General features: G+C 37.5%; 1 protein-coding gene across 6 annotated transcripts in view; it reads right to left on the reverse strand.

Moving 5' to 3' along the window:
* CPEB3 (cytoplasmic polyadenylation element binding protein 3) overlaps window positions 1-14,939 on the reverse strand; it is a 191,860-nt gene that overhangs the window by 102,545 nt on the left and 74,376 nt on the right. For all 6 annotated transcript variants that reach the window (XM_039230189.1, XM_039230192.1, XM_039230191.1 and 3 more), the window contains one exon: window positions 4,048-4,104. In XM_039230189.1, coding sequence (XP_039086120.1) covers window positions 4,048-4,104 — 57 coding nt within the window. The remainder of the gene's footprint in view (window positions 1-4,047; window positions 4,105-14,939) is intronic.

Raw genomic sequence — 14,939 nt, forward strand, 5'->3', positions numbered from 1 at the left:
CTCACAAAACACTGAGTGAGTCAGAGTATCCTAACTGTCCTTTAATAGCTTTTTAAAGGAGGAGAGACTTAGGAGATTCAGAGACTTGCTCAACTAGCTGCCATCCTTATCAGATGACTCCAACACCTAAGCTCTTACCTTTGTCCTTTGACTTGTAGGTATGCTGCCTTAAATCCCGTCAGGAAAACATCTATCTAAATACAATCCATAAAATATAAATTCATGTTTTGGAACATGCAAGGAAAAAAAAAAACCTTTAAAAGGTAACAGTAAAGCTGATGCAAGCAATCACAATAGTGGCTAACCAGAGCATTATCTCCTAATCAGGCATGTTGCTAAGCTTTACAAGATTTAAATATGGTCCCACTTCAGGGACCATTACCTCCATTTTTCAAGTGAAGAAACCAGAGGCCTAAGAGTTAAGAATGTGGCCCCTGTAAGAAAGGCCACATATGGCCTTGTAAGAAATGGAACCATATCGGCCTGGCTCTAGACAATAATTTTCTTGGCTATGCTAAATTTACTGCTCCATCCTCAGATTTTACATGCCTTCTAGCCTGCTTGGTGGATGCCTTCTTGAGGTTGAATGATCCTACCCTCTAGCAACACTTCTCTCTGTTTCTAGTCTCATACTCATCAAGCAACTCTCCTGATATTAAACTGGTTTTCCAAGCCCATTCTCTACTTCAAAAAAGGAGAGCTGACCAGTCATAAAAGATAAAGTAGATACACTTGGCAGTGATTATCTTTTAGAGTAAAATTTAAGACCAGGCATTTTGGTTTTGAACATTAAATTGACCATAAATTTGGTTCCCCTAACTAATCATGAAGGCACCAATATCCTTTTCCGAGGATCATCATAATAGAGAAAAATCATCAAGTCAGGCGTTAATCCTATATAAGCTCAGGTCATGATCTCATAGTTCGTGGGTTCGAGCCCCGCGTTGGGCTCTGTGCTGACAGCCAGCTCAGAGCCTGGAGCCTGTTTCGGATTCTGTGTCTCCCTCTCTCTCTGATCCTCCCTGCTCATGCTGTCTCTCACTCAGAAATAAATAAAACATTAAAAAAAATTTCTTTTAAAGGGGGAGAAAAGCCTTATCGCAGCAAATCTGTCAAAATCTCTAAGTCCCATAAGTATCTACTAAGGAGGATATTTTATTTGTTCTGAATAGTTGGAGTCAACTTTGTTTTTTTTTAATTTTATTTTTTAATGTTTTATTTATTTCTAGGAGAGAGACAGCATGAGTAGGGGAGGGTCAGAGAGAGAGGGAGTCACAGACTCTGAAACAGGCTCCAGGCTCTGAGCTGGCAGTCAGCACAGAGCCCGACGCGGGGCTCAAACCCACGAACCGTGAGATCATGACCTAAGCGAAAGTCGGACACTTAACCGACTAAGCCACCCAAGCGCCCCATTTGGAGTCAACTTTGAAAGAGGACTGACAGTAATGCAGATGTCAAGTTCCGGTTGCTTTTACGGTATACTGTGAGGATCCTACAGGGTAGCACCCAGTCATTTGAAGACAGATGCACTCTGATATCTGCCATAATGCTGCAAATAAGCATAACTCATCAACATTTGATATAGATATTGACAAATAATCCTTTTGGTACTTTAAGAAAATATTACATGGGGCGCCTGGCTGGTTCACTCAGCAGGGCACGTGACTCTTGATCTCAGGGTCATGAGTTCAAGTCCCATGTTGGGTGTAGAGCTTACTTAAAAAAAAAAAAAAAAAAAAGGGGGGGCTCCTGGGTAGCTTAGTCAGTTAAGTATTCAACTTTGGCTCAGGTAATGATCTCACAGTTTGTGAGTTTAAGCCCTGCATTGAGCTCCATGCTAACAGTACAGAGCCTGGAGCCTGCTTTGAGTTCTGTGTCTCCCTCTTTTCTATGCCCCTCCCCTGCTCATACTTTGTCTCTATCTCTCTCAAAACATAAATAAACATAAAAAAAGTTTAGGGACACCTAGGTGGCTCAGTTGGTTAAGCTTTTGACTTTGGCTCAGTTCACGGTTCATGAATTTGAGAACTGCGTCTAGCTCTGTGCTGACAGCTCAGAGCCTGGAGCCTGCTTCGGATTTTGTGTCTCCTTCTCTCTCTGCCCTTCTACTCCTCACTCTCTGTCTTCGTCTCTCAAAAAATAAACAAACATTAAAAAAAAAATTAAAAATAAATAAAATAAAAATAAAAACATAACAGACTCACAGAATCTTAATTCTGAAAACAATCAGAACCTCTCTCAGTTGGAGAGAAAAGGCTCCTCTCTCTAAATTTCCTTGGGAAATTTAGAGGCTAAAAGATTTAAGCATCATGCACAAACTGGAACGAACATAAACAAAATTTCTTATTGAAAAGCAGTGAATTAAAGAAAATAAAATCAAAGAGAATCAAAATCTTTTAAAAAGAAAAGTATCTTTTAGCCTCATTTTATACACAGATCAATCATAAATTACATCCTTTCCCTCTTGCAGAAGAGGACTCACACCATAGCAGATTAGGTCTTTTCTAAAATACACACTCATTCCTTCAGGCGGACACACAACCATACTGTTCTTTCCTTTTACATTCGACTCTAGATCACATCACCTAACTGAAGTGTTTTCACAAAGTTTCACAAAATTGCTGAGTCTCAGCAAGTTTAGCATGTTTATTAATCCTTACCCCAATGAACCTACTTCTAGGGAAAAAACAGAGGTACCATAAACTAAAGGTAAGCTGACCTTTCTTTTAAAAATTAGAAAAGAGAGTCTAGAATTTTTACTGCTTCTAAGACCCTCCAGAAGAGGGGATACTAGCTATGCATGCAGTGGATTAGGACCTGATCATCAAGCAATGCCAGTGGTTCTCAGCAGAGGCCACTGGAAGGCAGGCTTCAATGTCAGAAATAAAAAGAAATGTGGAATGCATATTTTAGAGATAACCTAAAATCTCCCCTAAGGAACTCCAATGGAGGAAGGAAAGGGTTAATATTGTATATAACTTTAGATTTATCCAGTACATCCCCTATGTGTATCCACAGTCAGCGTGTGTATCTGGGAGATGACAAGGAACAATTTGATGTCACTCTTAATAGAGGGAAAAAACTTAAGTCTTGAGAAATCCAATGGCTTTTATGGTCCTTCTGACAACTGACAATTTCTATTTAGAGACTGTTTTGCAAAGCTGCTTGGTCCACAGACACGAGCATGGAGAACCAATGCCAGCCAGGCCTTTCATCCAGGATTAACTAATACTATGGCTTTCTGGTTAGTTAGATTTGGATGCTCCAGAACTCAACCCAACAATTACACTGACAAAACCATTTCTAACCTGCAAAGCTGCTGACCACCTATACCGTGCAAATTCTACTCATGGGAGACCCCTGATGTCCAGTTTGAAGCACCTGTTGGCTAGCTACAAAACTGAGAAAATTTTCAGTTATGTATAAATAAGGTGATCTCTTCTTTCACACTCTACCCCACTCCCTCTTTCTCTTTGCCTGCCTTCTTTCTTCCTCTCCTCTCTGCTTCCCCCACCCACAATGGTATGCACCAGGGATCAGCAAACTTCTATGTAAAGGGCTGGACAGTAAATAGTTCAGGCTTCTTAGGCTCTGCCATTGTGGCACAAAAGTAGCTATAGATAATCCATAAATGAATGGGTGTAGCTGTGTCTCAATAAAACTATTTATAAAACCAGGCAGTGGGCCAGAGTTGGCTTATAAGGATATAGTTCATCAAACCCTGGTACAGAGTAGCAGTTCTCAACCTTTAGCCTGCATCAGAATCATCTACAGAATTTGTGAATACACAGATTTCTCAGCCCCATCTTTAACATTTCTGATGCACCAAGTCTGTAGTGGGGCCTGAGATTTCGCATTTTTCATAAGTTCCCAAATGACGATGATGTTGCTGGTCTACATGTCACACTTTGAGAACCACAGGTATAGAATAATGGTCTGTCCTGCACTAAGTGGAAGGTTGAAATGTAATGAACAATTAGGAAAGTGGAAGTTACATGCTGTAAAACTATCTGCTAATTTTATAGAACATTTCATATGAAGACTTACTGTTAAGTGCCATAATATTATCTGTTCCTGGATGATGGAAATTTATTCCCATGCGTCCTGAAAAATAAAATAATTTTATTTTAAGCACAAAGAAAAGAATGCTTAATATAATCATTTCAAATACATGGTAAAAGATGAACATTACAAAAAGCTGTAACAGATTAATCTAGAACAATGCTATCAAAGGCCATAGCAGTTACAATGATTTTTAAATCAAGTCATAAAACATACAAATGAAAAAAAAATCTTAAAGCCAAAATCTCAATACCAAATAAAAAAACAAAACAAAAAAGAAGCTTCCAGTGTAATAGTGTGAAATTTTAAAGCATTTCTTGCATTCCAATTTAAACATGCCAACTGGATTAAGCATTTTACTTAAACAACCATTCATACTGCCCTTCAAATTCAAGCAGCAAAATAATAAATTCAACGAAGTATATAAACTTGAAGCTTAGAGGGAATAAAAAGTATAAAGGTTCCAGGGTGACTCGAAAATGCAACCTAATTATCAGAATGGCAACTAGAAGAAAGATGGTCAAATTTATATAACAGGGACAACGGGGAATGATGACTGGCCTAAAAACTCGAGGGTTCTTATGTGCCTCCCCTGCTGCTAACTAGTTATATGACCTTGGGTATAATGCTCATCACCAGACCTTCATCCTTATAGTCACAGGGTTGCAAACTTCTGCCCACCCTGGCTGGCTGCCTGTTTTGCTATTACCTCCGAGCTAAGAATCATTTTTACATTTTTAAAGGGTTTAAAAACTAAAAAACAAAGAATATGCAACAGAGACCATATGAACCACAGACCTAAAATATTTATTCTCTGTCCCTTTCAAAGTTTGCCAACCCCTGGTCATGAAGATGATAAGTCTGAATCAATGTTTTAAACCCAAAAGCCTCCAGTTAAAAGTGGATGATGTAAAACGGTATGTTTTTCATGAATTATTTGGGAACAGGACACGGATGTATTAAAAGAATAATGAAACAGAGAGTTTGAAGTGGAAAAATAAACGTATACTTAAGTTTGTTTGCTTGACCAATCTCTTCAACAAAATAGTTACTAAAACAATGCTTTTGTGTAAAGCTAATATACACGAACTTGGTTCTGCAAGGTCTTCAGGTCCAATTATGTGAAGGGTTATTGTGAAATTCTCAGAAAATTGTCAATTTTATGTTATTACTACTGTTGAAAAAATACATCAACAGTATGGAGGGGGGCATCAGAGAAAGCCAGAGCTATGGAGATTATTATGATATGGTGATTGACTTTTCAACAAATACAGTGCTCTATATAATTGCAAAAGGTCAGTTGTCATTTGGTGTTAATCTCTGTTATGGGGTACTAGAAGCAAACATCAGTATCAAGCTCTTCTGGACCAAAAGAGAAGAATCACAGTGGCCAAAACAGAGCATTTGCTTCAAATAAAAAGGAAGAATCACTAATTGTCAGCCAAATTAATGTTTTGCCTAGACAAGGCCACCCTAATCTCTTAAAAGCCCTCAGGTCACAGTAATTTGTGAAAGGTCATTTCATATTAAAAGGCAGGGAAAAAACAAAACTCTCATAAGTGTAACATTACTTGTATTGATAGGTGTGTGTGTGTGTGTGTGTGTGTGTGTGTGTGCGCGCGCATGTGAGAGAGAGAGAGAGAGTAATTAAGAATAGAAAAATCATCAACAATTGATGGATTCTGATGGGGCTATTCTAATCTTACTATGAAGCATTATATGACTTTCCATAAAAATTACTTTTAGTTTTTATTATTTTAAACTTCCTTATTTGGAGGAAGATATTACATCTATCTCTAATTTCATGGAGACTTTTGCTAACACTAATATTATAGTAAAATTATTTTTTAGAATATATTTTAATGTTTTCTAAGGAAAAATTATCTTATTAGTAAACAACCATTTTTTAAATAATAGAATTGACTATTTTATTTTTTTATTGATTTACTAGATCGTTTCATAACTAGAAGCTAAGTATTAGGAGTTTCAAAAACTACTCTTTGTTCAAAGACACATTTAACAGTATCTATATATGTAATTACTCTATGTGTTTTATTTTTTCCCAGTTCTTAAGCCATTTTAGAGTCTAAAAATTACAGTCTACCCCAGAGGCTACAAGTGCTATCTCCTACAACACCTTGAGCAGAACCTATAATACAAAAATGTGTCATGAGAAGAATGACTCAGTAGAGTTTACATTCTGGTTTTAGTTAGCTGCATCAGTATTCTCTCCATTTTTTTTTTTTAATGTTTTATTTATTTCTGAGAGAGAGAGAGAGAGGCAGTATGAGCAGGGAAGGGTCAGAGAGAGAGGGAGACACAGAATCTGAAGCAGGCTCCAGGCTCTGAGCTAGCTGTCAGCACAGAGCGCGACGCGGGGCTCAAACCCACAAACCGTGAGATCATGACCTGAGCTGAAGTCGGATGTTTAACCAACTGAGCCACCCAGGCGCCCCTTCTCTCCATTATTTTTTGATAATCAAGACCTGATTTGGATTCATTACCACCAGATACTAACCTCTATAAGAACTAGAAGTGATTTACTCATTGTATTCCAAGATACTCAAATTTAACAGTAATACTCATTGGAAAATAAGCCTGAAAACCCAACAAGAGTTTGAAATCACTGCCCAACAAAACATAAGGAAAAGGCAAATAGAGAGGGTCTTTTCAATCTCTGACCAAGGAATATTCGGACATGGGTATGGTTCCTAAAAAGCTCAGGGTGTTCCCTAGAATAATAAAGCATTATCAAGAAAATCAAGCAAGCTCAAATTTAGTTGATTCTCATTCAACTTATTTTATTTCCAATGCTATGGGGGGAAAAAAAAGTATGTGGTTTACAAGCACTACATCAAATAATAGTTTTTATATGTTTCTTGGACTACTGGTGTTCCCACACTTAAAGGGGTGCTCCTTTCTGTAGTTCCCAGAAGTTGGGTCCTTTTTGGACCCTTTCTCTAAGATCTTAGGACTCTTCAGTTTGAAAAGATGAAACTGAAAGGAAGCTCAGTAGTTTTCCAATTACCCTCCTCTAGCCCACACTGATTACTTCCAATTCAATCTTTCTAAACAAAGATGCAGAGAAAAAAAAAGCCTTAAGCAACGTTTTATACATGAAGGTATCAGTTTGCTGAAAAGCAGAAAACTTTTTGCCTTTCCTGGTATCTTCCCTAATTCTGCTGGCCTCCTGACTTCAGCGGATCTCTGGATCAAAACATCCACAAAAGATTTTATAAGAAACTCTGTCACACCAGACCCATCAGAATCAATTATTTAAATGCAATCTAATTGTCTCCCAACTAAATGCAAATTCTTTGTAGCAAAACAACTTATGGCTTCTTTAAGCTATTTTCTTTACCTCTTCAAAAATTAATGTTTAGATTATAAAACCCAATATATTTTCACTGGTGAAAAATTAGATAATACAGAAAAATGCAAAAACTAAGATCACCAATTAAAGACAAGCTCAGCCAACATTTTGATTTATAGCCTTCCAGTTTAAGAGGTGTATATGTGTAAAAGTTCTTTTCTAAAATTAGAATTATTTTTTATTTTTTTCTTAATATATTTTGCATCTTAAATTTTACGGTTATTATGAGATTTTGGAAAAGACAGAAATATATAACAGCAAAAAAAAAACTGATTCCAGATTCAGATGAGGCCATTTATATTTTTCTTCTTTTATCCAACAAATACTGCTGTTTAATCAGCTGTGAAAATAGAATCAAGTGTGTGACATCTGGTGATTTTTGTTAATGCAGTCTGGTGCTGCCAGCGTGACATTTTGTCACCTGTCCATGGTCTGCTATTTTTAAATTGTTCTTGTCAGCCAGCTATCTTTTAAGTATAGTGTAAAATATAAGGTTTCGAAAACTGAAAGGCATACTTGGCTTTACTGAGTTAAATGATGCTGTGGAAATCTGAGACTGCCCCACTTTCCCCACTGCACAGGGACTGATAAATGGGGGTAACAGGGGATGGGGGGAAAGGTTGCAGAATAGGGTTACACAGGTTTATCCAGACTGCAAAAATTAGTTTCATAAGCTCCAGTCACATTTGTATTTAAGAAGCTAGTTATAAAAAAAGACCTCTGTTATTCAAAATTTCAGAGTCCAACCAATCCATACTTTTATATGCACCAAATAAAATTGGAATTTTTATGATTTCATAATTATGAAAGTAACCTCTTTACTTCTGCAATATGTTATGAGATATGGAACAACTACTGTGCCTTTCTTTAATCACCCACATTTGCTCTAAAAAGTCAAGCCCTTCAGAGACTTTTACATAATAGACCGTAAGTGCTGTGTTCTAGAAAATGTTATAAGAAAAATGCATATTCTGCTGGGTTGTATCTTCCACCAATTTTCTCTATAAAATTGAAGATACATTCCTTCAGGAAAAGTATCCACAAGATGCAATGTTATGCAAGAATATAATAAAATGGTGTTTTAAAGCCCTTTTAAAGAAAAATGATAGAAGTTTGGCATTAAAATATTATTCTAACTACGTTCCAAAGAATTGAGAAGCAAAAGCTGTGAGCTTAGAACTGAGGTCAAATCCTAGTTTCTTTTCATACCAGGAGTGGATAATTTTTGGCATGTTATTCATTCCTTTGTGTCTAGGTTTCCTCATTTCAGGCTGTACTCTAGAACAGTTAATACCAGAATTTCTTTTAAAACTCTCAGGTGATTACACTGCTATGTAAGAAAGATCGCTGGGTAAATTAATGGGAGGTACTTAAAAAAAAAATCACTCAATGTATTTACTGCCCCCTCTTGAAGAGAACCAGAATAATCACTTCTTGCTAACTTAGAATCTATGTCCCAAACAATTTCTGGACTCTGCTAACTTTTATACAAGACAAACTGATATGGGCCAGAGGTAGCATAAAAATAGAACTGGAGCAACAATGCAAGTAAGTAAAGAGACAGCATATTTTTCTGGAACTAAATGTAATTAAGGTGCACTTTTTCTGAAACAAGAGAACCTCAACATTCCACAAAAGGGCCCAATTTTTGTGATGAATAAAGAAAAATGCTTCCATAATACTAAAAAGGGTGGCATTTATTTCTTCCAAGCCTCTGTCAATTTACATTTTTTAAAGCACTATTATCAGAAGATAGCTATTTTTTCCCTCAGATTCAGTATACATTTTGAAAAGCAAACCCTTCAATATCAGTTCTCAACTGACACCTGCTCTTTTCATTTTTCAAATTTCAGTTCCATGAATAGTGAGGAAAGAGAAAATTCAAATATATAGCAATGTTTCATCAGGCACTAAAAATGTTTCATCAGGTACTACCCCCAAGGAGTCAGCCAGGCCTCCTCTTCTGTGTTAAGAGGGAGACTACATAGGATGACAGAAAGGGGACTCTGTGAAGATACCTGCTATACTGTGCTACCCCCACCAGGGGATGGGTCTTGTTTCACAGTGTCACCACTGCACTGTGGTTGGTATTTCCGTATTATTTCTCCTCTCATCACTTTGTACTCTTTGAATGTTAATCCTAAGGGAGGGTGTGATTAATCAACCCTAATGACCCTGGGTCTTCAGGGGGGTTCCCCAAAGGCTAGGTAAACTTTCATCATTAGCAAATGGGGGTAACAGCTATAGGAAGCACACAGAGAGGCGCCTCAGAGGCTCAGTCGGTTAAGCATCTGAGTCTTGATTTTGCCTCAGGTCATAATCTCACAGTTCATAAGTTTGAGTCCCACGTCTGCACTGTCAGCAGGGAGCCTGCTTGGGATTCTCTCTTCCTCTGTCTGCCCCTTTCCTGTGCAAGCACTCTCTCAATATCTCTCTAAATAAACTTAAAACAAAAAAAAGAAGGGTACAGACATGAATCTTTTCTCCTATCTCTCCCAATGCCAGAAATCCCCTCAATCCTCATAGTCATAAGGAGAGTTCTGGATTTCCTTCCCTTCGGTCCACTGAAAAGAGGGTAGAGAACAAACAATTCCTCCCTCCTAGGCCTCATTCAAATCTCTACCAACCCAAGGATTTCTGCACTTAGAAAAGAAATAAGGGACAGATTTCATTAGTTCATCACCCTTCCTCAAAGCTCTCCTTCTCAACTCTTGGAGGCATTCTATCAAACAAACAAGAAGAGGGGTGCCTGGGTGACACAGTCAGTTAATTTTCAACTCTTGGTTTCAGCTCAGGTCATGATCTCAGTTTCATGAACTGGAGCCCTGCATTGGGCTCTGAGCCAGCAGGGTGGAGACTACTTGGGATTCTCTCTCCCACTCTCTCTGCACCTTCCCCACTTGGCGCTGTCTCTCTCTCAAATAAACTTTTAAAAAATGAACAATGGGAACAGTCATATGTAATATGGGAAGAGACAACAGATAATTATTTCAGTGTTATTCTGTTATAACCAAGGACTGTCGGAGATCTTTAAGAAGCCAAAAAAAAAAAATTAGTCTAATTTTTATTTAAACAAGGGTGCTGTGATCTGATCAATACTACTAAACATATTTCTCAGGTGCTGTGAAGAAAGCTCAATTTGACTCTTCCTCTACATTACCTGACATTTTTATCATGGGGGAAGAGGTAGAGACCTTTTAAAATTTTCTACAAATATCTTAAAGGCTGACCTAGTAGAAGTATAAACGTGACTGAAAAGCTGTTAAAACTGTTTACTAAAACAGAAGTCCTATTACTTCCTGAACTTCCCATGCTATTATTTCTCCCACTAACCCTTTCCCCCCAACCCCAGATCAAGAGAACAGTTGAATAAGGGGATTTCTTATTGCATATACTGTGAATATAGTTCACCAGGTTCACTTTATTTTTTTTTTAATGTTAATTTTTGAAAAAGACAGACAGAGACAGAGTGCAAGTGGGGGAGGGGCAGAGAGAAAGGGAGACACAGAATCTGAAACAGGCTCCAGGCTCTGAGGTGTCAGCACAGAGCCTGATGCGGGGCTCAAACTCATAAACCATGAGGTCATGACCTGAGTCAAAGTGAGATGCTTAACCGATTAAACCACCCAGGCGCCCCTCATCAGGTTCACTTTAAATACATCATGAAGTACTTTATTTTTCATGAATGCAATATCCTATGTTACCATATTTTCTGTGCATTCTTTAGATACACAATTTTAGAAAGCCAACACAACTTTTTTTTTAATTTTTTTTTTAATGTTTTATTTATTTCTAGGAGAGAGAGAGAGACAGCGTGAGCAGGGGAGGGTCAGAGAGAGAGGGAGTCACAGATTGAAACAGGCTCCAGGCTCTGAGCCGGCAGTCAGCACAGAGCCTGACGCGAAGCTCGAACCCACGAACCGCGAGATCATGACCTAAGCGAAAGTCGGACGCTTAACCGACTAAGCCACCCAGGCGCCCCAGAAAGCCAACACAACTTAAAAGGATTATTTTTCTTTCTCCTTTAGGTGTTTTTTGATAATGACAAAATGTCTCTCCTTCAATAATCACTATGGCAAATTATCTGTGTATGGCAAATAAAAAATTTTGACAACTTGGACTTAAAAGCTTTTAACACTGAGCTGCAGTCTAGCTAGAAGGAAGTAAATACTGTAGGTATATAAGGTTTAATTCATTATCTAGGCTAGGCAGTAGGCACACCACTACCACTGCCAGCAAAAAAATCATAGTTTCTAGTGTTAAGAACTTTATCTGACCTTCATAGCCACTCCATGAAGTAGGTACTTGCTTCAATGATGAGGGAACTAAGGCTTTGAAGAGGCTAACTAATTTATCTAAATCAATAGCCAACTAGAGGCAGAGCCAGGATTCAAATCCAGGTTTGAATGACTGCAAAGTCAGAAAGGCTGGGTTGAAATTTAATCTCCTGCAAAGAGAATATAAAATGCCTGGAAGAATGTTGATAAAATAATAATCTTTACTAACTTTAGGCAGCAAGTCTCAGATTATTTTTTCACTTTCCTTTTTGTCTTTTTATATACTACCTGAATTTCTTAAAATGAGTAAGAAAGTTTTTTTTCTTTCCCCCAGAAGAAAACTGAGCTCCAAAAAATAAACCAAAACAAGCATACAAAAAAACCTAAATATGATTCTGTAACTTGAGTTTTGTGACCCTCAAAAAAGTGTTCCTGTGTTCCAGTGGGAGAAGAAGATATTAAAGGTAGGAGGAAAACCAGGATGGAGTACAGGGAAGTGTTTCTGGACAGACTCATAGAGAAGCCACATGGTAAGTCCCCTAGACTACTACCTTTCTCTTAAACCTCTACTCACTTACATGTTTATATCTTTTGACCCAGAGATCTTCTCTATGAATTTACCTTATAGAAAAGCTAAGTGCAAGAACTCATTCATAGCAGGGGGCCTGGGTGGCTCAGTCGGTTAGGCATCCGACTTCAGCTCAGGTCATGATCTCATGGTTCATGGGTTGGAGCCCCATATTGGGATCTGTGCAGACAGCTCAGAGCCTAGAGCCTGTTTCAGATTTTGTATCTCCCTCTCTCTCTGACCCTCCCCTGCTCATGCTGTCTCTCTCTCTCTCAAATAAATAAAACATTTTTTTAAAATTAAAAAAAAAAAAGAACTCATTCATGACAGCATTACCTACTACGGAGAAAAAGCTGGAAACAACCTAAGAGTCCAAAGTGAAGGCCTATTAATAAATTAAAAAGAGCAGACAAAAATATGGATTTAGAAACTATCCAAACATATGGATATAGAAAAATAAGGATATACTATCACAATGTTTATTTTTTCAGTTACGTTTTTTAATTAAAAAAAATTTTTTATAGTTTATTTATTTTTGAGACAGACAGAGAGCATGAGTGGGGGAGGTGCAGAGAGAGAGGGAGACACAGAATCTGAAACAGGTTCCAGGTTCGGAGCTGCCAGCACAGAACCCGATGCGGGGTTCAAACCCATGAACCACGAGATCATGACCCGAGCCAAAGTCTACACTTAACTGACCGAGACACCCAGGCACACCACGTTTTTGTTATTATAGTTTTTTCCATTTTTAAAGTCAAAAACTATTTTAAAATCTTTCCTTTAAAATGCTAGCATCATAATTATGTTATTAGAAGTAATAACGATCAAATACATGGTGCCGTAAGTCAGATCTCAAAGTCTCCCAGCTGGAAAAGGGAAGCAGGAAGCCTGACACACTAACCAGAGGACAATGGCATGGTGATGTAATTGACCATGGGAAGCAGTCCATTCACGGGAAATCAAGGTGGGTGGTATAATGAACAGAGAAGTTGCAAGCATGGTGAGACTATTAAAAAAAGTACATATTATGAGCCTTCCAACTTATTAGGACCTATTAAAAGTACAATACAGAAGACTTTCACAGATGAAGCCTCACATTTCCAAGTGTGGCAGAGAAATATATGCAGAGGGAAGTGGACATGCATTAAAAAAGGGGGCCACCAAAACTAGAATAAGATATTTACATTCTCCTGCAGTGAAGTACCCTCCTTACACTTTGCCAGTGCTGCTCTCAACAGGGCATGATGGCTCCTATGTAAACAATATTCACAAAATTCTAGAAAATCATTTACAGACTATAATGTAAGATCCTTTCATAATTTTTTATTGCTGGGAGAAATCAGACCAAGATAAAACAGGTATGCATGAAGAACAAGGGCTAAATATTTTAGAATGATTAGGAGAGGCTTACAGCTGTTCATGGTAGAAAAGGAAGACAAATGTAACCTTAGAAGACACTAGAAACACAAAATAGTCTGTGAATATCATTGGGTTGGTTTTTTTTTTTTTTTTTTTTTTAAACACCATTCTCACTGCTAAGTGAAATAGGCTTTAAATTATCATATACCTAATCTTTCAACTGAGGAGAGATGTGGTAACGATGACTAAATATAACAATGATTAAATGAGAGATTTTTTTCTACTTCTGAAGGCCTTAAAATACAGCTTTTCTCAAAATCCTTTTCTTCATAGCCTGTTAACTACTTTCTTTTCATGGAAATTGAGGAAAGCAGTAGAAAATCATGAGTGTGACAAGAAAATGATGAAATGGATTTCTGAGGTGGCTTGAGGAAATGATGATCAAGGGGTCATGGTCAGTCACACCCTATATAAAAGCCTGGAGAGAACCAGAGGAGATCAAATTCTTCACAGCTCCAGAGAACATAAGGGCTCTTAAAAGATGGGCATCCTTGTGGCCAACTCTTCAGTTTTCAGATATTTTGGCTCTAAACTCAAGTATAGTGGATATTTCCACAGGAAATTTCCATTATGGTATTTTGAAATATCACAGGGGCCCTAAAAAGTCCTATAACACATTAAAAAAATAACTGTAATTATGAATGTGACATCAACTGCTAACCTGAATTTACAGGGGCTCTAAAAATAGCAAGTCCTAATACTGCCGACCTTGGGACTGCCTTATATTTAACTCAAAACATTTACACACTTTAAGAAATTTTCCTTCTATTTTAGTCTTAACACAGTGCAGAGAATCACCCACTGCTCTTAAGTCTGTGTCGTGATACTTGCTATACTAGGAAAGTGATTATATTTTAATAAAATGGAACTCTTTTCTATTAAGTTTTCTGTAGTAGTCTTTGGACATTGATTTACTAAGTCTCATATTTCCTTGCAGTATGCTTTGACTTAAATGAATTATCCAGGTTCAGCTAAGGGGTCCAAATGCACAAAGCCCAGAAAACTTGCGTTCTGGTCTCATGCTACCCAACACATGCTTCTGCCAGACATTATGATTAAAGCAATCAACCTTGATTATTGTAGGTAGCTGAACCCAGCTTTAAAAAAATAAATAAAAAACAACTTTAAATACATTCCACAGTGCTTTACAGAAGCAAACAAAAACAAACGGGAAAAAAAACAAACAAAAATGAAAAAAAAATCACAATTATTAAAAAGCTGATTTTTTTAAAAACACCAA

The sequence above is a fragment of the Hyaena hyaena genome, unplaced genomic scaffold (genome assembly GCF_003009895.1).
Source record: "Hyaena hyaena isolate Hyena2069 unplaced genomic scaffold, ASM300989v1 scaffold_44, whole genome shotgun sequence".
Lineage (NCBI taxonomy): Eukaryota > Metazoa > Chordata > Mammalia > Carnivora > Hyaenidae > Hyaena > Hyaena hyaena.